A 27675-nucleotide genomic window follows, 5' to 3' on the forward strand; every position below is an offset into this window, starting at 1 on the left:
TAGCTTGCCCATAAAGAATTTAAACGCAAGACAGGAAAGGTGAACTTTGCGCCTAGACTCTAGTGATGACCAATCTACTTCTTTGAGCATTTCGCAGTGATGTGTGTTGTAGTTGCATTGGAGAACAAAACGACAAATTGAATTGTAGAGGGTGTCAAGTTTGCCAAGGTGGGTTTGAGGTGCCGTGCCATATACTATGTCTCCATAGTCAATAATTGGCATTAGCATCTGCTGTGCGATACGCTTTCTGACCAGGAGACTTAGGGAGGATTTGTTCCTGTAAAGTACCCCTAGTTTGGCATAGGTCTTGGTTGTCAGCGTATCAAAGTGCATCCCGAATGTTAAGTGGGAGTCAAACCATAAGCCCAGGTATTTAAAACTAGTGACAGCGGTTAGGGTGGTGTTAGCGTTTGTTCTAATATGGAGCTCAGTCGCTGGAAGCTTTAAGAATTTAGTCTTGGTCCCAAATACCATTGTTACAGTCTTGTCAGTGTTTTAAAAAAGTTTGTTTTGGGAAATCCAGTTTTCGAGTCTCAAAAAGTCAGACTGAAGTATGTGTTGAAGGTCAGAGAGGCTATGGCTGTGTGCATATAGGATTGTGTCATCTGCATACATGTGTATTGAGGCTTCCTTACAAGCTGTGGGAAGATCATTAATGAACACTAAGAGTAGAGGCCCCAGAACAGAGCCTTGCGGGACACCACAGGTGATATCCAGGAGGTTGGAGCTAGAGCCTGAGATGGACACATGTTGGGATCTTCCTGATAGGTAGGACTGAATATAATTATCAGTGGGAATGTCATGCTAACCCCTGCAGTTCCAGAGTGCACAGACCTGAAAGTGTGAACTCATGGATCACTGGACATGCTGCAGCCATCAGAAGCCCATCTCCCCAGGCATGTTCATACAGTCCTTGTTCTGTGGCACAAACTCAACACGACTTTGAAAAAACCCGCAGGCCTAATAACCTAATGTATTATTCATTGTATCCTTCATGTGGCGGTAAGCGGGCTTTTGTTTGTGAAGTACTGTTGCTAACTAGCTAGGCTGCTAATCATAGGTGTTCTATACCCAAGTCTTTCTAAGCCTCAGTATTTATTCACCAGTAAACCAACAGATAGAAATATAAAGGACCTAGTCCTATATATTAGTCAATAATTACAAAGTATAGCTCTTACCGGTCACATAATAAGAAAGGATCCAGACATGTGAAAAAGTAACAAGGTATTAGTTAGAAATGACTCATTAGCAAGATGTGTATCGCAACTAGGCAGTATGTTACGGTGAGACTCTTACCTGGGAAGGCTCAAAATTAACAGTATAAATAAGTGTCTTACCAGCACTCGCAGTTGGTAGGTCAGAGTTAATGCTGAAATTGTTAGGCGTTTGATTGCCAGAAGAAATTGGGGTTTTCGCTGTAGGGTTTTTCACTATAGGGGTGTAATGCACAGCAATCCGTGAGGAGCACTGCAAACAAAACACAGCAATTATTCCTGCTCAGAATTCACCCAAGAAAAATTTATAACAGACCTTGAATTATAGTTTACATAATTATTTCTTCAAACCAGAAATAGCGTGTGTGCACACATCTATATATACACACACACACACACACACACACACACACACACACACACACACACACACACACACACACACACACACACACACACACACACACACACACTTTGATGTAGTATATACACTTCGATTGTAAGCTCTTCGGGGCAGGGACTCCTTTTCCTATTGTTTTATGTTCTGAAGCACTTATTCCAATTATGTGTATGTGCTATAATATATTACATATATTACTGCTATAAAGCGCTATGTACCTTCATGGCGCTATATAAAAGATATACACCGTGTAGCCAGCTAGAATTCTTTAGATCACACAAAATCTATTGAGCAAAAAAATAACTTTTTTTTAACTATTATTTTGTGCTGTTTTTGTTTCTTTTGTGTGCACCCCATTCTCCCACTCCCTTCCCGCCAACTGTACACACACACACACACACTCCACCACATACGTCACCATTGCTGCACCCTACGTATATCCTCCCTGCCCGCCTACTACACACATCACAGCTTCACTCTGAGCCCCGTACACAACCAGCCCTTCTAACTTTCCCCTTTCCTGTATACAACACACAGTGTTTTGGACTTTGTGCCACAGCACTTTTACAGTCTTGTACCACAAAGCTATGTACTGTATTACACTAAAATCTCTAGCCCTTTAAAAGGTTCGTTCCTCAGACAGAAAATGGTAAAGGGGGATAGTTGGTTTATGAATGATCACAAATTGCTACAGAACATTAAAAAGGTTCAGGTTTAAAATCTGACCCATAAAATGAATGACCCTGGATGCCAGATAAATGCAAGTCTACAGTAGTACATACAATCCTCGCATGACTTCCCATCTGCCATCTCTTGGCAACAACACGCCTCCTTTAGTTATACACTGAGCAAACTTATCCAGGACAATCAAAACACAGGAGGCTTTTTCCTCTTCTGGGTAGAAATAATATTTAACCAGCGCTGCCAAACGTCAGCCAAAGAATGAAAACTTCTTGCAAACGTGTTGTGTAAAAAAAACAAAAAACACTCCCAACCACGTAGAGCCTGCATTATACTGCAAGTATGCAAATACTGATTTTCCTGGAACACAAACAATGTTGAGCTGTACATAGAATTTTTCTTGTGCAAGTTCCTTCACCCAAAGAGCTTACAATTGAAGTATCGGTGTCTCATGCGTATGACTTGCCTAAGGTTACTTGGATACAGATCAGTTTCACCCACTTCAAATGCAGGGTTCTCACCACTAGGCCATTTTTTAGCATGGCTTTAATTGGAACGGACTGCATAAATATAGCAATATGCATTATCACTATAATTATGGTAACATTTTTGCGCTTGTTAATTGTAGGTCAGCAACTCTAATTGCAGAATACACAGTCAAAGGAAACAAAATATACTTAGACGATAATTTAACCCTGTTAATGCCAGAAGGGGCTACAACACTGTGCAGAGTAAGTAAGGAGGTACAGACCTCTCTAGCAGTAAAGTGGTTAAAGGAAAAATAAAAGTCAATGACTCAGCCAATTGTAATAATAAATAACTATTTCATATAGTGTTTGTCTCCCAAGGTATGTTTATTTATATCGTGCCCACTGTGTACTCCGCGCTTTACAAACAGATATTATAATACAATAAGTGCAACGTCGTCACACAATAGGAAAGGAAATGGGACACAAAGTGTGTCACAATTAGACTATAGCGCACGGTACGCAGAACATAGGATATTTACAGACACAGTCCCTGCCAAAGTGAGCTTAGAATCTATGTTTTTGGTGCCTGAGGCACAGGGGAATAAAGTGACTTGGCCAAGGTCACAATGAGCTGACACCAGGAATTGAACCAAGGTCTCCTGCTTCAAACAGGGTCATTGTTCTCAGTCAGTGTCTCCCTGAGCCGCTCCTTCAGCCGGAGTAAACGGTGAGGTCAATGTAATGTTCTCTGCGATAGGTATTTGTATATTCTAAGGCCAGTCAGGTCACCATGACATCCCACTTATAATTGGCTGGCTCACAAAGGGGGTGCGGATGGCCAATTTATTTTTATTTCTCTCCCCAAAAAAAAACAAAAACAACTTTGAATAGATTTCAAGCTCCAAGACAAACCTACAGCTCAAAACATATTACAATAAATAGTTAAATAAAACCCCATTGTAGGTTTCTTCCTCCGTCACTGCCAGGGAACCCTGCAATGCATCGCAAAGCAGAAAGGTTACGCCCAAGGTGACACGGAGGTGGTTCACCACCAAATGCAGACCGTCTCTTGCATGCCATGAGTTTCCCCGAGTACCTGCTGAGACTCACTCCCGTTTCTGTTTATGCATGCGTTCTCCACCAGGAAGGCTTTATGCTTCAACAACCTCATGAGCACCGCTATACCTAAATTCACTTACTTAAAACCAGACATGCAACCTACTAAGCACTGTATGAAAATGATGCCATTTTGCTTTTGAGAAAGGCCCTTGAGGCTGAAACGTCAACTATTGGCTTATAATTTTTTTATGCAGAAATCCGCAGTGCCCAGGTTTTTTCCTTTCATACATGACATTGGGAGTACCTAGCAGAGATTCCTGAACCAGGAGCACCGGTATTTATAATCATTTTTTTCCCTTGGGGAGTGCAGCATTACCCTTCAAACCTACTAAGCACGGCCACTCGGCAATAATGTGGGATGCGCAGTATGTTGAAGGACCCTCTGGCAAAATGGTTAAGTATCCAAACCCGGTTGCTTTGACCCTACATCAGGTCTCACAGGAGACGAGGGCTAATCACATCAGGAATCAATTGTCAGACAGAAACAGAGTTTAACAAATTAATTTATTGGAAAAATATCCACAACTATTTACAGTAAAACACAAACACAAATACAAACAAACACAAACAAACACAAACAAAACACAAACGCACACACACTTTTCCATGTTATTTCTTCCTGCAGACACAGGACTTCTGCCAGTCTCAGCTAAAGAGCTCTCAACACACAGCTAAAATGATCTTATCTGAACTAGCTAGGGGTCTCCCTCTCCCCGCAGGTGTTTGCAATATGACCCAGCCCTTGATTGGTGGTGGGTGGGGAGTGCAAAAATAAACAGTTACATGTAAAGAGTTACTTGGAAAGACCACTCTGCAACATTCAAGCCGAACATCCCATTATCCCCTGGTTCCTGAAGTGCTGGAAGCAGGCTTACATACACATACAAACATAATACATACTGTATGTATTCCGAACAGGTAGGGGTAATGGCAGGCTTGACCTTTATTAAAAGCAGTCACATGTACCCCTACAGTCACAAGGTCCTGCTCATGGCCTCAGTGAACATAGTGACATGTTAAATGGGTTGGCATCTTTCGTTTTGTAGCCAATTGCTACTACAGGGGTTACATAATAAATGAGGTTGAAAAGACATGTCCATCACGCTCAACCTATACTAAAATGTAGACGACAGATATTGAACTTATATTTGTATTTTAAAAATGTATTAAGCAATAAAAGTATTTTTAGATGCATTTCAATATTTAAATGACAAACTAATACTTTGGGTTCATCATCTTACACCTATCCTTGTAAAATTAGCGCATCGGCAAGCAAGTTTGTAATTGCCAATTTTTTTTTGTATGAAGTAAAGTTGAAGGCATCATTTACCAAACAGATAAAAGAGCATCACAATATGTAACTAACAAGGTTAGAATTACACCGGGGACTGTCGTAATCACTAACAGGGTGCAATCAAAAGTTGTTCATTGCGGAATGCCATGTAGGTTGGGTGTAGGCCCAAGCCTTTAAAGTGCAGGGGAGGAGGCAACCTTCTAGAATTCCTAGGGGCCAAAGTCCATATAACGCATTACCAAGCAGACAGAAGCCTGTCTGGCAGGAACCAATGAAGCAACTGGCCACTCCTTTAATAAGAAGATTGGTTTGTTTAAGAGAGCAGGAAACTAACAAGGTCAGCACACATGTAACTCTGCAGATCATGTCCATCTACTGTAGCATTCTGCGTTTTACAGATGGCTACAGTCGCCAAATGCCAGGGCAGTGCAGACCTTGGCCCTTTCACTGGAACCCCTCACCCTGATGCACGACATGGCTTTATATTTCCATTTCATAGTCAAGCTAACAGGGAGACAATATGAAACCAATACAACATGAATACATACCTGTTCTGGCTCCATCACAACAGAAGTCTGATTTCCTGGAAACACATCCAAGGCTCCAGGTTGCTGATTTTCCCAAGGGAGCTTATTTTTACCTTTCCCTGCACTCAATATCCTCCGAGCAACAGGATCAATGTGAGGGCTATTGTTTCTGCCACTGTGGTCACCGGATTGATACAGTCCACTATGAATCCGATTGCCAGTCAATAGCCAGTCTGTGTCTGCTCCAGATAAATGGTGAGTCCCTCTGAATTGAGAAGATGATAGGAATGGAAGGGCATACTCTACTAATCCATGTGGAGTTATTCTGGGGAGGGTCTTCCGTGCCAGCCTGGCCTGGACGGCATTCATCAGACCATCTCCATTTTCTTGGAGCTCTACTGCATCCACAGCCTTAAGAAGGCTGCTTTTTCCTGGGCCCATAGAGGCAGCCAAGACTGCAAAGGCCTCCAAGGCAGCATGGCGAACTTTTCTCTTGCTGTCTATTAAACATGGGGCAATTTCACATGCTAAGAAGGTTAAATTGAAATCTTCACTTGGGTAGGTCAACAGTGAAATAATACAAATATTCACCACTTCTTCCCTCACTTTGGAATACTTGTGCTTTAGATTTTCCAACAATATAGTTAAAACTATGTAAGGTCCAACCACTTTCATCAGTCTCATGTACGTTTTCATGTACTCTTGTCTAATAGTTATCTTGCTGTCGCCAAGGACTTTGACGGTGGAAGAAATAATAGGTCGGAGGAACTGATCTACACATTCACCAAGGTTCATCACTAAACAATTAAGAACATCCAATGTGACGTGCACAACTGTGAAGTTAGTATCATCTAGTAAGTTACATAAAAAGCTTATTAGTCCTACCACATTTGAAGGGGTTACTGAACTGAAGTCACAATCTTGAATGAGGAATTTGAGTTCCTCTATAGCATGGGTTCTAGATTTGTAGTCCTCAAAATCAAGAAGTCTAGAGTGAAGCTCTTGAGGGATGACTCCAAATCGGAGGTTACTGTCACCCAAAGAAATAAGGGGTTCATATGGAATGTCTTGCATGTGTCCTGTTTTCAGTGCAGACCCCTTTTGAATATGAGAATAAGGCTTACCTTGTGAAGTGCCTCTGCGCCCTGAAGTTTCACCTTGCAAGTCACGATAAGAACTGTCATGAGTATGAGATCGTCTCTTTGCTGACCCGGTTTGCATTTGTGTAATGTTGTCACCATTAGTGGTGAAAGGGGCCACGCGTGAAATGTGGACCTCCATGTTATCATTACAGGTCTTTTCAAAGGATTTGAGAAAATGCTTCAGACAGTTGGAAAACCTTTCAGATCCTACATCGTGGCTCAGATTGACCAAGGCAGAGGCACCCAACTGGGCTACCTCTTTGGATTTTCCAGGTCTAAATTTTTTTTATTTTTTCACCAGGAAGATCAAGTTATACAAATCACATTCCTTCAGTTCATCAGCCAAAGTGTTTGGTAGGATTGTGACGAATATTTTAGAGATACCCTCAATCCTCTCGCAGTCAGATTCAATCAGGCACTGAAGTGGCTCTTGCTTCCGAGGCGTCTGGCTGAGCTTCAGACACACCTGCAAAGGTTGCAACAGCTCTCAGTGCAGGGCTGGGTTTTGTTGTTCCCGGCCCCAGATCAAGATCCTTAGACATTCCAGATCATGCTTGTCCGCCTTTCAGGTAGGATCTCTGAGTAATCCAATGCACCGGATCCTATCCTCCTGCCCACTGTTTGACAGCAACCCCAATTGGGTAGAGAAAACCCCTGTATAAATAGTAATAGACAAATAATAGTAAGGAGTCTGCGCCTAGATGCCCAGATCTACTTAAAATAACAAAAAGAGAATGAAAACATGAAATAAAAATAATATTCCATAGCATGCAACAAAAAATACAAGTTGCCAGCTAATAATTGTTACAAAAGTACAGATATTATAAAATGTTAGGAAAAAAAATACAATCTAATTCATATTTGTGGTAATTTGGGTTAGTACAAAATCTCAGCAAATCTAAAACTCCTTTTAGAGATATCTATATCTTAGGTATGTTTCCATACAAAGTTTCAGCTGTAACATGGTTGCTAAGCAACAAGATGTCTAACTCATTATGATGTCACCACTATGATGTCATGTGTCAGATGTACAGCCTACCAGGTACAACATCCACTGGCTGACTTGCTTAGAGAAATTGCAGAGGGGATGGGCATCCCAAGACAGGGAGGGTGAGGGAGGCCAAGAGCAGAGTCCAGAAAGATTTTGGGGGGGTATGTTGGGGTCCCACAGGTAATGGGGGAGAGGTGCACGGGTAGGAGAGGTTTATGGGGGCGCACGGAGCAGGAGAGCTGCACGGGGCACACGGGCAGGAGAGCTGCGTGGGGCGCAGGAGGGGCAAACAGGCAGGAAGGGAGCACGGGCAGGAGAGGCGCATGGGCAGGAGAGGCGCACGGGCAGGAGAGGCGCACGGGCAAGAGGGGCGCAAGTGGGTGCACGGGCAGGAGGGCTGCAAGAGGGTACACGGGGAGAAGGGGCGCATGGGCAGGAGGACTGCAAGGGGGCGCACGGGCAGGAGGACTGCAAGGAGGCGCACGGGCAGGAGGGGCAGAAGGGCTGCAGGAGGGGCAGAAGGGCTGCAAGGGGGTGCACAGGCAGGAGGGGCGCACGGACAGGAGAGCTGCGCTGGGCGCACGGGCAGGAAGGGCACACTCGTGATGAATGTATAATTAATAACCTTTAAGATCTGCTAGATCAGCATATATAAACACGGGTACAGATAGTATGTAAAAAATAAAAAAAAACACAAGAATAGCAGCCATGCCACACTTCCACTCCAACAAATACACTCACTCGTGTTACCAAGCTAACATCATATCAGGAGCTGGAAGCTCCCTCACCCTCCTCCTCTGCTGGAAGGTCCCTGTCCCTCAGCCGCCTCCTCCTTCTCCTCACCTTCCGCCTGTGCTGGTGCACTCCTGGCTCCCTGTGTTGCCGGTTGCTCTGGTCTGCTCCGCACACGTGATCCTGTGATGTCATCTGGCTACGTGGGGAAAGATGGGACAAACTTGCTCATGCCACTTAACGCGTTTTCCTGCTGCAGGAGCGTCATCAGATATTTAAACACTGGTACGCATGCGGTACCTATAATAGGGTACTTATTTGCCTTCTTTAAAATAAAACTAAATCCCCTAGAAATATATCAAACTCTACGGGCCTGTGAGTGAAATAAACATAGATGCAGCAGCTCATCCATTAAACAATATAATACAGGTTACTTATAACTATTGAATATGCTGCAGATTATGTAAACAGGCAGATATGAAGAGAATACAAGGTGTATTTCTGTGATTAATGCTGGTTTCTCACACAGTATTCTGTTTATATCACAGTACTCTGTTTATATCACAGTTATATTACACAGAACTCCGCGTATATTACACAGTACTCCGCTTATATCACAGTGACTGACAGATGATTACACACATGCTTAGTTCCCTGTGCACAGCTGTCTCGGTGTGTCTCACACCAGTATAAAAAATAAGTAATGGGAAGCAGCTGCTGCTCCTCACTACAGGGATGTTATTTTTCTAATCCCCAATCCGTCAGAAAAGATCACCCTGTTTCTTTTCCAATCAACATCTTATAATTATATTACCAGAGCAGTGACACTCCCCCAAACCCAGGAGACCCCCGTGCGCGCCTGTGCCCAGCTCACACATCCCTCACACACTTATAACACATCATGATGCGAGTATAACGCAGGCGCAGTGCGCTCCCTATGGGAAAACACGCACAAAGCGTTCCCCCGCGCTACAGTAACCTGAGTTTACACACTGCACCCCAACCCGGGGAAGCCACCGCTACCATGGCAACAACCCGGCCCCGCCCTCCTACGGCCGCAAGGAATCAGGCGCACGCTACCGCGCATGGCATGCTGGGAGTTGTAGTCTCAGTCAGAATCTCGTTGTATCACTCCTGGAATGAGCCAACAGTAAGTATTTTCTGCTGTGATTATTTGCAGTAACTCCGCCGCTGCCTTATGTTATTAGCAGAGCCCCCCTCCTGCCTGTTTAGTTGCTTCCAACCCCCCCACCTCTCCAGAGAGGCCTCGTCGGAAGTGACGCACCTGCACTCTGTGTGTCTGACAGGACAGGGAGGTAGGAAGTGACGCGCCCGCACTGTGTGTTGGTGCCTGACAGGAGAGGGAGGCCGCGGCGTGTCTCGGTTCCGCTGTCTCCGAGTGACGCGAGATTTGTGACTCAGGTAATCCCCTGTCCCCGAGCCCGGGCAGGATCCCGGCCTCGCGCGCTGCGTGAAAGGCCCGGCCCTCCGGAAGGAGAGAGATGCGTGTGGGAAGTCAGACACCGGACTCTGTCACGGGGAGCAGGGCTCAGAGCCAGCAGCTTCCACTTTACCAGTCACCGAGTCAGGTCTGGCTGCTCTCAATCAAATCGGCTTTATTGGTATGACGGAAAAACATGTCAGTTTTGACAAAGCATTAACAGGAGTATAATGGTTACACAGTACAGGAGTAATAGGGGGTAGGGTTTAATGATTACACAGTACATGAATAACAGGGGGTAGGGTATAATGATTACACAGTACATGAATAACAGGGGGTAGGTATGATTACACAGTACAGGAGTAATAGGGGGTAGGTATGATTACACAGTACATGAATAATGGAGTAGGTATGATTAAACAGTACATGAATAACAGGGGGGAGGGTATAATGATTACAAGGTACATGAATAACAGTGGGTAGGTATGATTACACAGTACATGAATAACGGGGTAGGTATGATTACACAGTACATGAATAACAGTGGGTAGGTATGATTACACAGTACATGAATAACAGGGGGGAGGGTATAATGATTACAAAGTAAATAAGACCATGTTTATAAACTTGTCACAGGGGCCATACTTTATTCCCACGTCTGGCAAGACAACCACCCTCATCTTGAGACTTTAGCAGTGTGCACCATTAGGTCTGCAAAAGGTGATAACATACCATAAAACCCCTCTTTGTACTTTTCACACCCAACTTCAATCAAGCCTCTTTGAAGCTCCCACAGATTCATGACAAGCCCGACCCCAAATTTTGTATTTTCAACTTCAAACTACAGCTCATTAACCCCTTAAGCACCAGATGACTTAAAATACCTAATATCTCATGACATTATCATGACCTTCGGTACCTTATATTATAAAGGAACCTCACTCACAGAAACTAAAGTCTCACTCACACTTGGCATCGGATATTTCATGGTTTACAGTATATAGAAATACCACTTGTGGGCAAATTTGCAGGTCTGCAATCTTGTCTTTCTCCATTATCTCTTAGTTTATGGGGAAAGACAGGGTTGCAGACCTGTCTGAGACATGCAAATGTGCCCACAAGTGGTATTTTTATATACCGTACGGTGGTGTTGTTTTGTCCCTTTTTTACCCACTGTAACTGTTTTTAATGTCTGGTTAAATTAGACGAACTTGTGAGGTTTGTCATTCCCACTTTATTTCATGGGATTCTCACTTGCCCCCAGGATGAAAGATTTCACAGGGTTGTTCACTGACACTACAGAGGCATCATAAAATGTTCCGCCACAGAAATCAAGCAGTCCGAATTTTACTCTTGAAGGCGTCTTACATACTGTATCATTGACTTTACCAGTCTTGCATTCTGAAATGTTCTCACCCATTCATGACCTTACAGCCCACCGTAGAGTTCCTCTGAACATATCTTACAGCACAGGTCTGATTTGAAAAATAATTTCATATTATGAAATGCAAATATTTATATCCGTAAGGAAGGTCACATAAACGTGGTTGATGTTGCCTGTACTAACCACCTTAAAATATATTCCAGTGTAATTGATTTTAAAAGATATTAGTTTGTGGTGACTAATTATTTATATTTTCTAAAGAGGAGATGGTTTGTGGACTTGGAAATGCATAACTATTCTTTCAGCAGATTAATTTCAATGGGGGTTTAATAACTAATTTAGAAATGTCGTTACATTACAATATGGAGAAATATGGAAATTGGCTTAGAAAAATATTCAAACAAAAATAATTGAAAATGCTATTTGTTGACCATTTATTGTTTTATGTCTTCAATATTATGAGCATACTATAAAATCCCTCTTTGCTGTCTGGCCAAGGCGGTGTAAATATTGTTGGGGTACTCAAAAGTAGTAGTAGCATGTCCACTTGATCTGTCATATGACCCCTTGCTGGCAGCAAACAGAACATTTTAATTGTATTTCTATCTAAATTATGACTTGGAGGCAGCATCTGTCAAAATCATTAACTTTCTTATATAGTGTTTTTTTATATTTCCAGAATATTTGGCATCAAATGCAACATGAATATGGATGGCAGGGTATAACTACTATGTATTCGTGAGTTGTGAAATAAATGATCTCTAAGGTGCCAGTGATGGAGCGTGCCTTATTGCTGCTTAGTAAATCTGAATGTTTTGAGCTATATTCTTTTGTCAAATAGTGGCTGAGGTCATAGTGGCGCCCCAGCCACACCTCCCATGTCGAGAGTGATCTGAAGTCCTTCAGTTCACTCGGATGCAGGGAACAAGCGCCGCCATGTACCCCATCGCGCACGTACTGGGGCCGTATCCTATGTGTAACTGCTGCTTTTAAATTTTCTTATTTTGAAAGAAAAAATCTTTTTTTTGGAGGTACTACCAGGATTTGCCTGTCATAAAATCATAGTTTTTGTCTATTGCTCTTCACAGATGGACCAGTCCTCTCAATCCTACATGCTTGCCAACTTAACCCATTTGCATTCAGAACAGCTTCTGCAGGGCCTGAACCTCCTACGCCAGCACCAGGAGCTCTGCGACATTGTCCTCCAAGTCGGCGATGTTAAGATTCACGCCCATAAAGTGGTACTCGCGAGCGTCAGCCCTTACTTCAAAGCCATGTTTACCGGAAACCTTTCAGAGAAAGAGAACTCGCAGGTGGAGTTTCAGTGTGTGGATGAAGCCGCCCTTCAGGCCATCATTGAATATGCCTATACAGGAACAGTCTTCATCTCTCAAGAGACAGTGGAGTCTCTTCTTCCAGCTGCAAACCTCCTTCAGATCAAGCTAGTGCTGAAGGAATGCTGTGCGTTCCTAGAAAGCCAACTCGATCCAGGCAACTGCATTGGGATTTCCCGTTTCGCCGAGACTTATGGTTGCCATGAACTATACCTTGCCGCCAACAAGTACATTTGCCAGAACTTTGCAGGCGTTTGTCAGACCGAAGAGTTTTTTGAGCTGACAAATTCTGAATTACACGAAATAGTTTCCAACGACTGTTTGAATGTTGTGACTGAGGAGACTGTCTTTTATGCGCTAGAGTCATGGATCAAGTACGATGTGCAGGAGAGGCAGAAGTATCTGGCACCGTTGTTTCACTGTGTCCGACTGCCATTGCTAAGTGTCAAATTTGTCACTAGGTTGTATGAAGCAAATCATCTTATACGCGAGGACCACACATGTAAACACTTGTTAAATGAAACCCTGAAATACCATTTTATGCCTGAGCACAGACTCTCCCATCAGACGGTGCTAAAGACACAACCTCGTTGTGCTCCTAAAGTGCTCTGTGCAGTGGGAGGCAAAGCTGGACTGTTTGCGTGTCTGGAGAGGTACGTTTCACATGTGGGTAGTCTTCACTTGAAGGATCCTGATGTAATATACGGTAGACCACTGCTTTCTCATTACTGCTGGGTCAAACAAAATCCTGAAATACATTTGTTTACTTTTTGCAGAATAAATGTGTGTACTGAGTACAGCCCAGTGTCAACTTATCCTGGGTGCCTGTAGTCTTAAATCGTAGCTGCAGTAGTAATTGTAACTAAAGAAATGCACCCTTAGCTTTAATCTGCCAGATGAAGGTCAGTTATTTATGGATTTCTATGGGCACACAGTGCTCCTCAATCATAAATCTGTTTCCTTCACCACTTGATTCATGATTCACACTTTGTATATCTTAAAATAAGTAGCATGCGAGAGGTCTATCAGATAGACCTCGGTCCAAAAGCACCACATAACTTATTCATGATTTGTTAACATTTATAGAGGACCTCGGCACATCTGTTACATTTTGTGAGTACATGAGTCCTTCGAAAAATATCATTTTGAGCAAATGTGTTGGCGTATTTCACAAGTAATGTTTCTGATTACCATTCAGAAAGTCAATATAAAACACCTGCAAAATAATATTCTTTCATGAGTTGTACGGATCGTGTATAGTACTGTGAGAAAATGTAGCACTCAAAGTGAAATTTGAACACTTCTAAGCAATATTATGTGTGTCAACTTGGACAATATATCAAATCTAAATAAATAACCGATTGAAAATATCTGTGAATTTTAAATGTAAGTACATAAATAAAATGCCACTTAAAGAGTCAACACAACTTAAGTGATCTAGATAAGGGGTGCGCAAACTTTTGTTTGTACCCACCCATGCCTGCCCCTCTTACCCTTTCTCCGGCATCAGCGGTGTCATTTGACTCCGTTTTGCCATGACGAAGCATCGCCAGAAGCTGCCGGAGAGCAGGTAAGCGGCAAGCAGAGGCCTCATGCGCTCCCCCGGCATTAATGTAGTAAGGAAGAGCATGGGGCCTGTTTAAGCACCATGACACCCCCCCCCCCCCCCACACCAGAAAATGTTGCGCCCTCCAGTTTGCGCACCCCTTGTCTAGACTCTGATACAGTCTATCGGTTAAAATTCTATGTACAATGCTGTGTGCTGCGTACTATACTGTTATTGTGAAACGCTTTGAGTTCCAATTATTATTACATCCAGAACAGATCCTGTTGGGTCATGATAGCAATCACTCTTGGTCTGCTGCTCTTCAAAAATGATGACTCAGAGGACACACTTGAGTGCACAGCTAGCAGGGACTAACTTGCAGTGTGCTGGAATTTGTATCCTCAAGCCCGCAGTAAACACAATCGCCAGCTGGATTTTCCCCAGCTTGCCTGGAACCCTTTAGAATCTTCAGCCCATTTACGATAAGCCTTTTTCCTATGGGTTTTCTGTTCTTGCAATACTGACAGTGTAGGCAGTGCTGTGTATTGATTTTAAGTTCTTCAGGCAGGAACTCATTGAAGCAGCTAAATTTGAAATTGCCCAAGCTCACTGGGCAAACAAACTGTGATTTGAACCATGTTCACTTGTTTTGTTTCATATGTAATATGTATGTATAACGTTTCGTTGATTGCAATCAAAAAATAGATATGGTCACAAGGACATTTCACAATTCCCCCCCCCCCCCCAGAGAAATAAATAAAAATGCATGAAATGTCCATTTGACCATATCTAATTTTTAAGTTCAATCAACAAAACATTTTTTCTTATCTAAATTGAGATGATGTACGCCCAGTTCTTTGAACTGTGCCACATTCAAAAGCAAGACTCCATTTTGTGTAAATACCACCCAGTGAACCTCCCTTGTACTTTTATTTTGTGTGTGTGTGTGTATATATATATATATATATGTATATGTATATGTATATATGTGTTTAACATACTCTTTGTTCTCCTAATTTGAAGTATACTCTTGTTGCTTTCAGTATGGAGATGTACTTTCCTCAGGATGATTCCTGGATAGGGCTGGCCCCACTTGGCTCCACTCGTTATGAATTTGGACTGTGCAGCCTGGACCAGAAAGTGTTCGTCGTCGGAGGGATTGCAACTCACATTCGACAGGGCATCAACTACAGAAAACACGAGAATTCTGTGGAAAGCTGGGACCCGGTCACAAACACATGGACATCGGTGCAAAGAATGAATGAGTGCCGGAGTACTCTTGGAGCAGTTGTTTTAGCAGGTGAACTGTATGCGTTAGGAGGGTATGATGGACAATCATGTTTACAGTCAGTGGAAAAGTATATTCCGAGGGTTAAGGAATGGCAACCAGTGGCACCAATGATTAAAACAAGAAGTTGCTTTGCTGGTGCTGTGTTGGATGGCATGATATATGCCATTGGTGGCTATGGCCCAGCTCATATGAACAGGTACGTTGTATCTCTTGCGAGTGTTCGAAATACATTGCTCTGCAGCGTTATGATTTGTCAGATGTGAACAGCATAGAGTTAACATTTCAAACCACATCAGGATTAATTGACCAGGGACTTAATTAACTTCCAGTAGGCACTATAAATATGAGGTTGTTAATGGGAACGACTTCTCTGCTCAAACAGAGCGCTTCAGTTAGGAAAAACAGTTACCACGCAGCTAAAACATTCTCCCCGATGGCTAAATTGGAATAATAGGTAGGGATCCTGAATCAATCTAAACTTTTTTTGAGAACTAATCTAAATTTATATGTATATGTGAGACAGATGTTGATCCAATAAAGCAAAGCAAAAAAAAATGTATAGATATATTATGTATTATGTTTTCATTGAGTTATTCAAATCTGTATTAGGAACAAGTTGCATTCTTGATCTCTCTTTCTAGTGTGGAGAGATACGATCCTAGTAAAGACTCCTGGGAGATGGTTGCTTCAATGGCTGATAAAAGGATTAATTTTGGTGTCAGCGTTATGCTGGGCTTTATCTTTGTAGTAGGTGGGCACAATGGAGAATCTCACTTATCAAGCATTGAAAGATATGACCCTCATCAAAATCAGTGGACTGTTTGTAGACCTATGAAGGAGCCCAGAACAGGTAAGATCTAACAAAACAGATGTTAAGCTGTGACATGATGAGGATAACTATTTAAAGTCAAGTCCTGAATGCTTAAAAGGCATGTTGGATATTTAGTCATTCTATTTACCGCCTAGATGGAGAGAAAGGGAGTAATTTAAAAAAAAAAACACAAGCATGCATACTTCGTACCACCGAAATCCCCGTGGAATGTAAGGAATCAAACGTGCAGTCTGAACGGATCCTTCATAAAAATATCGTCTAATAATTCTAACAAGCAAGTGGGAAATAACGTATAGAGTGGAGATCCTAATGAATGTTAAAAACAATTGAAACATACTTCTGTATAATGCAATATACTATGACGCGATTGACCAAAAATCCCTCAGCGATTAGCTGCTTGAATATTTTTAATTACCCGTACAGTAGAAAACGGTAGGGATTAATATTTCTTCCAGCGGTGAAATATCCGTATTTCCCCGTCTGTATTTGATTTTGATATAATCCATCGTCTTTCAATGTGTCATATTTTAATCTCTGGGCTCTTCACTGGCCTTTGTACTGTTCCTTCCCAAATCTGTTACAGGGAACTGCAGAATAACTTCCAGTCTGTTCTTGTACTCACACACAGAACTGCAGAGGGGCTGTTTGCCTGTCTGTTTGGCAGGCCATGTGCTGTATTTGTGAAGCATAACTGAAATGTTGTTGACTGCATAAAATAAGATGAGAACACTATTTAAAGACCCCCTTTCAAGCATGTGTTCAGTTTATACAAATGGATAATAGGGTTTATTCTTCATCTGCCTGTAACGATAATGCCTTTCTGTGTAGTTGTGCTACAAACCCAGCACACAATGGGTTAACTTCATCTGGAGTTAAAATAACATTTTAAAAGTGCCCGTTTCCTCTCTCATAGAGGTTGTAGGTCAAATCTGGCGAATATTAATGGGACCACTTTATTGGTCAATAAATCAATTAATTAACCAAGAAACCTGTTAACATTCAAGTTGACAACCAGAAGTGACCCAGGGAATGTTAATCTATTTTCAAGGAAATGCCAAGGGGTTCTGGACACAGCAAGCGTGTGGCCAGGAGGACATTTTTCAGGTCTTTACATATTTACCAATTATAAGTTATTTGGGATATGATGTACGTCACAGAAAGAAATAGATATTTTTGACGCGCAAGCTCAGCTTTGAAATCAATACCAAACATGCAAAAGATATTTATATGCACACCTCGGATACTTGTTTACTCATACCGAAGTAGAACTTGCATGGGCGAAAATGTTATCTACACCTCCGGGAGAATCATGCAAACACATCAATGCAGGTCACATTATTCTAGGAGTCGCGGGAAGCGTTATGGGTTATTTTTATACTCCAAGCTATTTTGAGTTTAAAAAGCTATTCCCCCATCTTAACTGTCACAGGAGATGAATGAGGGAGATAGTCAAACACGCCCAGGAGAGTGGGCCTATTCTGGTCCCATTGCAAAGTTAGAACATAAAACACATGCTTTTGGGATATCAAATTAAAATTCAGCAGGGGGAGGGTACGGCCACGTCCCAAGTCAGTGCGACGGGGTGCATGCGCCGCAAACACAAGGCTGTGGAACAGTGGGGACAGCCATAGAGCGCTCATGCACGAGAGCGACAGCGCGGCTGATTTTTCGCCAGATAAAATCTTTTGAATTTGTCGTGCGACAGCCGGGGTCTCCTGCACGGTTCAGCCAATGAGGGTGAACCGCTCACGTGACGTCACACGCCTCCCCGTCGCGTCTCCTCATCCCACAGGCCACAAAATGTTTTGCTACATTGGGTTTTTGTGTTAATTACATATTTTTCTAGTAAACGGGGGACCAAGAACTCTGCCGGTAAGACCTGGAATTGTTCTTTGTGCTGGCAGCAGTGCATTGAGGTGCAGTGTGACGTTTTTGGGGGAGATTGCTAATTTTGAGGGCCCTGTGAGGAGGTTAATGAGTCGGCAGGATAGCTAGAGGTATTAACCCTTTTCACATACACAAGTCGCGTGCTCATAGGTGTGATCTACGTGACCCTGCCGAAGGGGTCGTAATTCCCTATTGACTTCAATGTGGAATTTCGTCCATAAATGGCCTGATCAGCTGCTTTGGATATAGAATAAGCCCCTAAATCGTCATCTGAAATGTTCAATCCTGGCAGCACATTTTATTTATTTTTTGTTTTTTATATGTATAATGTATACAGCATTTGAGCATTTTTGTATTTATTTATTTTTTTATGAAAAATGATTACTTAAGCTGTCGATCGTCTAAGATACTGCTCCCTGGGTTCACGTAATGGCTGCCTTTCAATCGGCACTGCACCCAGTGGCACGCAACAACCACACTACAACCTTATATTATTATGGGCAGGGCTCGACAAATTCTAAAAAAGAACCACTCGCCCCCCTCACTTTACCCGCTCGCAAGTCTTGCCTGCGGCGTCTCCCACCATTCTCCTGCTTCTCCCCTGCAACTTCGAGTGCCTCCCTGCAGCGCGTGTGAAAACGGCTGACGTCAATGGTCACGTAGCGTCCCAGTGTCATGGCAACACTGCGTCATTTGACGCCGCGCAGCCATTTTCACATGCTCTGCAGGGGAGGCGCTTGAAGTTGGGGGAGATGCCGCACCACGCCGCAGGTAACATTTCACAGCGAGCAAAATGCGAGTACATTCGTCGAGCCCTGATTATGGGCAACAAATTGTCTATTGTTACAGCTTTCAGCTAAGTCACAGTCTCCTGCTAGGAACACTGCAAGAGAACTGTTTGTGATAATTTGTGTCTAAAAGTCTTGTACTGCTGGGGAGAGGGCAGGGCTCAGAAGGTGTGCGAGAGGCTGATATAGCAACAAAAAGGGGCTCGTTACATTAAAATGCATTAAAAATTACATTGAGCTGGACAAATAAATATCTATATCTATCAGGATATGCAGCACAAGGATAATGCAGTATGAGTTTCTCATTGTCTTGCTTTTTCCCCTTAATAGGAGTTGGCGCAGCAGTCGTCGATAACTACCTCTATGTGGTTGGAGGTCACTCGGGGTCATCATATCTGAATACTGTACAGAAATATGACCCCATCTCAGACACATGGCTGGACTTGGCTGGTATGGTATACTCCCGCTGTAACTTTGGTCTAACTGCCCTCTGATAAAGAATGTGAGCACAAGGACTATGTTTGATAAAAGCGCTCTGCATGAGGGGATGTTCAATGCTTTGTGAGCCGGAAGCTGCACCAGGAAGGGGTGGAGGTGCAGTGGAAACTTCTTCAAATTGGATCTTCTTACTCGACCTGATGTTGGTCTTCAAGTAGTTTGGAATAATTGGTAACTCCTTGAAAATCTGATTCCTAATCGGCGTGCTGGCATATCCCCAAAACTACAAGAAGGTGAAAGATTGAGGATACAAAGAATTAGAAATTCATCCTAAATTGGTGGTTGTCAAAATTAGAGGATTAGAAAAGAACATTCATTGTAAATGATCAATTCGATAAGTTTAGGTTACAAAAATGAGCACTAACGGTAAAATAGATGTGAAAATATTTTTTTTTTCTTTTTTTTAATAAAAAGAGCTAAATTAAAAATTAAAGTTGTACTGGTGCATTTCAAAAATCAAATGTTGCTGTCAGACATAAGTTTAGAACAGCTGTGAAAATAAATGTCTGATTTACCTTCTTACTTGGGTAACCTTACAAGGTAACATGCAAGTAATCCTGTGGAACACCTTGTCAAGTGATACTTTACCTTGAACATTCAGAGAACCTCTACATTGATCGTCTCAAAAGCCGCATTGAAAATATTTAGTCGTTTTAGGCATAGATATATAGCTATATTCTGTATATTTAACCCATAAAGAACTGAAAGTCTCAGACGTTCTACGGGTTAAGAGCAAACTGGAGATCGTTAGATATTCTTCATGTGGCTTCAAATCCACGAATGATGCATCACCTTTGCCCCTCCTTCCATAACCTGCGCTAATGCAACTTGCTTGAGTGTACACTGAGTGGTAATCTGGACATTCCTTTGTATAGGAACAAAGAGGATGAAACCTCAGTGCTTCTCAATTTTATACAAAGAGTACTTTAAAGGGCTGCTTTTTCCTGTAACACAAGGTTTGTAAATAGTAAATGCCATCGTTTATTGCCTGTAAACTGTTAACATTTCGCAAGGGATCAGGGCTGGGGATTGTAATAATTTTTATATTTACAGTAACACATTGGTTAGGAAGAGCGATCCCTTGATACAGATGTGTATTGCAAATAGATTTCAATCAGAACAAAAGGAAATAAGATATACAAAAAAAAAGTGTATCAGTAGTATGATGCATGCGTCTCTGTGATGCAACCAGATACAGTAAGGTTGTGCTAGGTAAATAAAGTGAACAAAAGCCCTTCAATGTACAAGGTACAACAAAGACAAGACACTTGTGAGTGCATTTGAATGTCTTGTACAGGTTTTCTGAAACCTTCACCCCATTGTCCTATATCAGGGGTGGCTAACTCCAGTCCTCAAGGACCACCAACAGGTCAGGTTTTAAGGATATCCCTGCTTCAGCACAGGTTACTCAGTCATTGACTGAGCCACTGATGGAGCCACCTATACTGAAGCAGGGATAGTCTTAAAACCTGACCTGTTGGTGGCCCTTGAGGACTGCAGTAGTGGCTAAACTGCAGACAACAGTTCCGGGTGACGACATGCAAATGATTACATTGACGCGTTCCTTTTCTCTTAACATGGATGCAAATGTATATTGTGCAAAGTCTTAATTCTAAACAAGCACACCAAATGTCATAAAAACATCTGCATAATACTCGTCTTCAGCCCTTCAAGATTTATTTCTCCTTTTTGAATTAACGCCTATTTTATTTTTGAAGAATGTATGTATTTTGTTGAATGATAAAACAATGGTGCTAATTGTAGGACTTCCGGCTGATGTTACCTACTGTATGTTCTTATAATCATGCAGAAAGCATAACTCATGATCATTTTTATAAGAATGGTTATTGCTTTGATGGCACTTTTTACATTTTATTTTTTAGCTTTGTGTGAAAGCTTTCATTAATAATGAAGTCATGGAGATTTATTTCCTTTTTAAATGAAATGATTTTTTGGAATGATGCACCTTTTTCGGTTGACCACTCTTCTGTGGAATCCTGGGCAGGGAACCGTCTATTCTCTAAACATACGAGTCAGTAGGGGACTGAGTATTACTACTATATGTAGGTGATTCAGTAATTGTGTTTGGGTACCTATAGCATGTGAGTGGTCACAGGTTGACTTCTTTACGTGGAATGCTTTCTATCCATATCTGCTGACGAGTATAAGACTATATAAACCACTACATATTGAGTGTTGATTCATTCCAATTAGAAACCAAACTATTACGCTTTCCACTTTTTTAAGCATGGGGATGAGATCCATTCAGGTAGCTAAGCGGGAAAACATCATATGCTTCACAATGGTAAATTATGTAGCTTATTCAAAAGTGACTACGTAAATATTAAAGGTTGTGTTTCTGTTGCAATGTCTAAATGTGTAAGATTAAGTCTTTGTATGTGGACTGCTGTTGATCACTGAAGGCCTCCAATGGTGACTTGATCAAGAGCTTCAACTTCCATAGGCTTAGTTCCACAAAAGGGTGCTACACTTTAGTACGCCTTTTGTGAAGCTGGGCCTTAGGCATTTGGCTACCAGTCAGAGATTCTTAGAAAGCATATTGCTAGCATGGATAACGGTGTTGCATCTGATTGCCTTCTCATCCTGAAGCTCAATGTTTCATTACTTTTATCTGCAATTGACGCTGCCCAGCCTACAATGCTAAATACTCCCTTATATTGGCCAAATGGATGCAACCTATGTAGTCTTGAAAGCTTGCCTTTACAAACGTGTGTGTGTGTGTGTGTGTGTGTGTGTGTGTGTGTGTGTGTGTGTGTGCGCACATACGGACGGACAGCCAGATATTTTTAATGAACATGGCCAGTCCTGATATATATTTGCAACCTCACTGGATTGGGAATGGTATTCCCCTCAGGGCTGGTGTTCCCTTCCAACTCTAAAGGGTTGATGTGCAATAATATATATATATGTATTTGTTTTTTTATATATATAATACTTTTCTTTTTCTGAAAACTAACCTGAAGCCTTTCTTGTTCTTCCATTCATTTTTACACTTAATAAGATATAGAGGAAAATGTTATGAAGCCAATTGAAATGATGCATCTATTGGTCTAACCTTGCATATCTCTGCACAATGACATGGCCATTTTTTATGTTCCTCATACGCAGGTGAGCTTGGTAGAAATCAGAAAAACTGTAAGCAAAGTTGGTTTGTACATTAGGTCATTATAGCAATAAATATATTGTGTATAGTGGTACAGTTGTGTTTTGATGATGCGACTTCTATCAGTGATTGATGTGCAAACAGGTCTTGCTCCATATTGAACAGAGGAAAGGTGGTCTTTTACCATCTTCTCATTGATTCAGGTGTTTGCCACACTTCCAGGGTTTACAAGCGCTGCTTTGCTCTCTTGTTGCATTTGCCCTTTCTAAAGATGCCAGGGTCCTGTTAGGTGACTCTGCGGATATATTTGTTTATCCTTCATGTAAAGCATAAAATAGAGATGCTCAAGAGATTATAATCTGCAAAAACTTGTATTTATTGTAAACCAGCTCAAGATCGCCGACAAGTGTTGCCTGTCTTTATCAGGGACTAGTGGTCTAAACAGGTTTTTGTTTTTTTAATATATAGTTTGTTCTAAAAGGAGTGTGTCATTAGATATTGCTCATTACATGAGAATAAGCACTATGAAAATGTAGCTTTGACATTCAATATCATTATTACTCCTGGATTTACTAAAATTCAATGCAGGGTATTGCAGCCCGATCCGGCATTAACTTGGTTCCAGCCGTTTTTTGGGTTTTTTTTTTTTAATACAGGGTGAAGCAGGGGGTCTCCGATCTGAACCCCATTCATTTCAACTCCGGGGACCTCCTGCTTCCCAAGATAGACCTCCTGAAGAGGGTTCCGGTATCTCCTACAGCTGTCTGCAGTTTTCAGCTTCCTCGTCACGCGGGCCAATAGGAAGTAGCACCTGGTGATGTCACAGCTTCCTATTGGCCCACAGAGCCCAGCAGCTTTGAAATGCAGACATATAGTGAACCCCAGAGTGGCTACCGACACCCCCTACGGAGGTAAGTACCTCCTGGAAGCAGGGGGTCCCCGGATCAGAAAAGAATAGGGTTCAGCTCCGGAGATGACCTGCTTCAACCCTGTATTAAAAAAATGGAGTGAACAAAACCAGCTGGGACTGCCTCTTTAAGACAAGACCGGTTAATGTTGCATCAGGACGTACTACCCCCCATCGGATCTTGGTATAACAGTGTGTGTGTTTTCAATCATAGAATGTGTGTTTACAAATGCAATGCTATTGCGGTTAACCTGAGAGTCCATGGTAGCCAGTGAAAATGTATTCACTTCAAATTCACAATACCAACTGTCCTCATTGCACCTTTTTATTATATTTCTTCCTGTACAAAGAAAAATATCTTGAATAGTGCTCTTTTTTTACATTTTTTTTTAAATTCTGGTACGCCAGTGAAACAACGTTTGTTTCCAATTTTATTTGCCATGCCAGTATGGTGCTTACTTTTCCATGCTGGCTGTTGGCATTGTCCTGCTTCACCTTCAGTCCCCAAATGCAATGTGGCATTCATAAAGTAGATCTATGTGATCACAAACTTAGCAGCAATTGCAAAATAACATGCAAAAATGTTTTTTTTTTTTTAGCAAGCGTTGAAGGTTACTGTGGCCTGCTTTAAACCAGGGGTGCTTAACTCCAGTCCTCAGCCACCCTCCAAACAGGTCAAGTGCTCAAGATAACCAAGCTTCAACACAGGTGGCTCAGAGACTCAGTGGAAGATTTAGTCTGTCATCTGTGCTGAAGCAGGGACAGATTGAGCCACCTATGCTGAAGCTGGGATATCCTGAAAACCTGACCTGTTGGGGGGGCTTGATGACTGGAGTTGAGCACCCCTGGTTTAAACAAAACAAAGTGAAATGAAAATACTGAAACTACTTTTATCTATGAACAAAATCGACATGGCAAATCAAATCCGTATGTTGTGTGTTTTTTTTAATCACCTCCTATGTAACTTCTCCTTTGCTCTTGGCAGGGTTAGACTAAGGCGCGTGCACGGCACTTCACTGCGGTTTTTAGGCGCGGGGTGTGTGGGCAAAACGGGTCGTGGGGGCGCAGCTATGATGCGCATTTTCGAGTGTGCGCGTCCAGCTTTGAGGGCTGAGTATAGTTGAGGAAGGATCCACCCCTCTGCCGACGATCTCCCCTCATTGGCTCCCTGTCACACCACGTGGCGCGTCACCGCTCAGGATCACAATTCAGTTGTCTCATCTGCTGGCTCACGCGTCGCAGTGAGCCGGGGAGCGAGGAGCCACTGGTGACAGCCAGGGAGCAGGTAAGGCCGCCGGCTGCAGCAGGGACCAAGCCTTGGCAGATCTGTTCAGGGCTAGCTGCTAATAAAAGACTACACAAAGTTCTCATTGTGAATTCATAGGGTTTGTATTTGTGACTCCTAAAACAGAAGCCGACTGACTATTTACGTATACGGATAGTGAAATGGAGTTATCCTGTCACTTCATATGATTTCTGAGGTAGCTTTTTTTTTTCTTTTTTTTTAATTGAGTAGAGTCATGCAATAGATAATGTAATGTACTGTATATAGTCCACATCAAAAACATGTAAATAGTCAACAGAAAAATGTCAATACAGCTAGTGCCGGATAATATTATTCTTTGGATGCCTAAATTAGTTTGGCCAACATGCACTGTGGCAGACCCTGTATTATGTATTCCAGATAGCAACTCCATTGACATAGAAGATGGCGAATGTGTAAAGAAGTGCATTGCTGGGTCTAAAAGTACTGTTCTGGAATAGATGGGTATTTCTATGTTAAGTCCTTTTAGGACAAGGGTTCTCAAGACCCCTCCCCCACAGGTCAGGTTTTCAGTGTGCCACATTTGCTGAAGCTGGGATATTCTGAAAACCTGACCTGTTGGGTTGAGAACCCCTGCCGTATATGAAAATAATGTAGTGAGCAGATACTTGTTTCATGCTTCACTGCTGGAAGAGATTGCATTGTAGGACTTTCCAGCATAAAAGGGTATAAATATTTAAAGAAGAAATGCACGGTTTCCATGTTCTATTTTGAGGTTTTTTTCTCTGTTCACCAAAGTGCTCACTGTCAGAGAAATAAAACCTGAAGCTGTGTCTTGCTTTCTAATATTTAGATATAAGATATTATGATTTCTGTTACTACCCATCTCAAACACATCACTAAAATCTGTTTATTTTACTTGTGAAACTACTGCTTCCTCTGTATTTTGGCTGCAATCTGTACAGATAGAAATAAGATATATATCGTCATATTTCCTGTTGCTAATATTTTATATGGGAAAGCCGTTCCCCCTTTTTATTGGGCAAGGAAAACCATTTTTGGACCTCTTACATCTATATTGCATATATCTAATATTCTGACTGGGTTTTATGGTTTAGTAAGGCCTTGGGTTGTTCATTGTGGCTTTTGTGACATTTTACTTGAGTCCTTTCAAAGAAACACAATGCAAAAAGTTCCAAGCTTGCCTTAAATTCCTAATGTTTTAGTTCAAGTTGCAGAACTGGATGAGATTTCATATATTTTTGCCTTACGCGCTGTGCTATACCTTAAACCCAAGGTATCTTTTAATTTTTAACAACTTAAACTATGTAGATTGCAGTATTTGTACTCCGACGAGAGGGGTTGTAAACCTGCTATAAATATAGATTTTGTTCTGTGTATGTACAATGACGTGTATTCCTTTTTCTTTGTTTACATAGTAAGATGAATTTGAGTTACCTTTTTCTTCTTTGAGAACTGCTGAATCAATGCATTATTTTCCTTTTCTATCAGACTGTATGCTGCGTACTATTGTTGTAAGGCTGTGTAATAGTTTTTGGTGTAAGAGTATCTCATTTAATGTGAAATGTTTACTAAATAAACCATACATCTAAACTTAAAAATCTCTTATTTTTTTTGCATATACTGTACTATGAATTAGTTATTCCACAGACTGTTTAGCAAGACACCGCTTTGCTGTAAAGTCTCTATACTATTATTTTATACTTGTGTAGCACCAACTAGTCGTGCAGTTTTACAGTATATATAAATAATATTAAATATTAGCACTGTTAGTCCAGTTACTGAAAAAGACATGGTGGCTCTCGTCCGCGTATGGGACGGGTTTTGTGCCGGCATCGTACCCAAGGGGACGGCCATTTGTTGTCTTATCTGCCTCACATACGCTACCTGTGCCAGTAATCATTGTCTGTTTATTAAGTTATTTATTATTATCATCTTTTTCTGCTTTCAAGTGATCATATAAGATATATATTTATTAATTTATTCAATTGTCCTACATTTTCTTTTGGCATCTATTCTTTATTACTTGTTCTCCTTTTTCTAATTATTTTTTTCTAGAATAATTGTGTTTTACATATGTCCTTTAAATCATATCTATTGTGTCTAGGAGTTTGATATGATATACCATTTATATGCCATCTTATGATATTCAAATTAACAAATCAATGGGTTAAATATATATTGAATATTCACTATAGACTTGGATATGTGTATGTTTATGTTTCCACAGATGATATATGTGTTATTGATATATTTTTTGTATGTGATTGGACTTTTTTATTACTTTTTTATCTGTTTATTTACTCTATGCGGATCCCTTCCCTCTGAGCATCATGCCCCTTTCCTGTGTTTCATTTCACAGGGAATTTGTGTCCTGGGGGTTTGTGTTTACCTGGACACAGGTAGGTGGTGCTTTTGAGGGTGTAGACCATATAAGGGTTTGATTAAGACCATTGAAACTACTCTGATAAAATTCACCATCCGTGAAACGCGTTAGAGGTTTCTCTTTTTAATTAGTTATGTCCTAATAAATAATTTGTTATTTTTTCTATTAGCCTCCAGTTCTCGTTTTTTCATAGTTGTGCTCTAAGTTTTTTTTCTCTCCTGCTTACTTAGTCTCTGAAATGTGGCTGGGGCTCCATGCAGTCCAAATGGCATTGTCACAAACTGGTATAAACCCATGGGAATGGCAAAGGCTGTTTTGCATTTGGACTTTTCCTCTAAGGTTATTTGCCAGTATCCTTTTGTCAAGTCCAGCGTCGATATATATTCCGCGTTACCAAGGGCG

At 41.6% G+C, this 27675-nt stretch overlaps 2 protein-coding genes across 9 annotated transcripts in view; one reads left to right on the forward strand and one right to left on the reverse strand.

Annotated features, from left to right (window-relative positions):
• TOGARAM1 (TOG array regulator of axonemal microtubules 1) overlaps positions 1-9947 on the reverse strand; it is a 36583-nt gene extending 26636 nt beyond the window's left edge. The window contains exons 1-4 of one of the 6 annotated variants that reach the window (XM_075614350.1): positions 9856-9947; positions 8580-8769; positions 5727-7501; positions 1338-1467 (exon numbers count right to left, since the gene is read on the reverse strand). In XM_075614350.1, coding sequence (XP_075470465.1) covers positions 1338-1467; positions 5727-6986 — 1390 coding nt within the window. In that variant the 5' untranslated portion in view covers positions 6987-7501; positions 8580-8769; positions 9856-9947. Of the gene's footprint in view, positions 1-1337; positions 1468-5726; positions 7502-8579; positions 9616-9855 lie in introns of those variants that run through there. The other 5 variants (XM_075614353.1, XM_075614354.1, XM_075614352.1 and 2 more) reach the window with 5 other exon arrangements.
• LOC142502817 (kelch-like protein 28) lies at positions 9868-27436 on the forward strand. 3 transcript variants are annotated; one of them, XM_075614358.1, is made up of 5 exons: positions 9868-9992; positions 12484-13382; positions 15319-15762; positions 16208-16416; positions 19404-27436. In XM_075614358.1, exons 2-5 carry the CDS (start codon positions 12484-12486, stop codon positions 19565-19567), a joined length of 1716 nt encoding a protein of 571 aa, XP_075470473.1. In that variant the 5' UTR covers positions 9868-9992; the 3' UTR covers positions 19568-27436. The 3 variants fall into 3 exon arrangements, with proteins under 3 accessions (XP_075470473.1, XP_075470471.1, XP_075470472.1); XM_075614356.1 differs by lacking the exon at positions 9868-9992 and adding an exon at positions 9999-10192; XM_075614357.1 differs by lacking the exon at positions 9868-9992 and adding an exon at positions 9999-10159.
• Positions 27437-27675: the final 239 nt, after the last annotated feature.

The sequence above is a fragment of the Ascaphus truei genome, chromosome 9 (genome assembly GCF_040206685.1).
Source record: "Ascaphus truei isolate aAscTru1 chromosome 9, aAscTru1.hap1, whole genome shotgun sequence".
NCBI classification, from domain to species: domain Eukaryota; kingdom Metazoa; phylum Chordata; class Amphibia; order Anura; family Ascaphidae; genus Ascaphus; species Ascaphus truei.

What these genes read in the sequence shown, in the direction of transcription:
- LOC142502817 (XM_075614356.1), top strand. Translation starts at nt 10,073, where the DNA reads ATGCGTGTGGGAAGTCAGACACCGGACTCTGTCACGGGGAGCAGGGCT. An exon ending in CAATCAAATCGGCTTTATTG is followed by an intron (nt 10,193 to 12,483) that starts GTATGACGGAAA and finishes TGCTCTTCACAG; the next exon opens with ATGGACCAGTCCTCTCAATC. An exon ending in GGCCCAGCTCATATGAACAG is followed by an intron (nt 15,763 to 16,207) that starts GTACGTTGTATC and finishes CTCTCTTTCTAG; the next exon opens with TGTGGAGAGATACGATCCTA.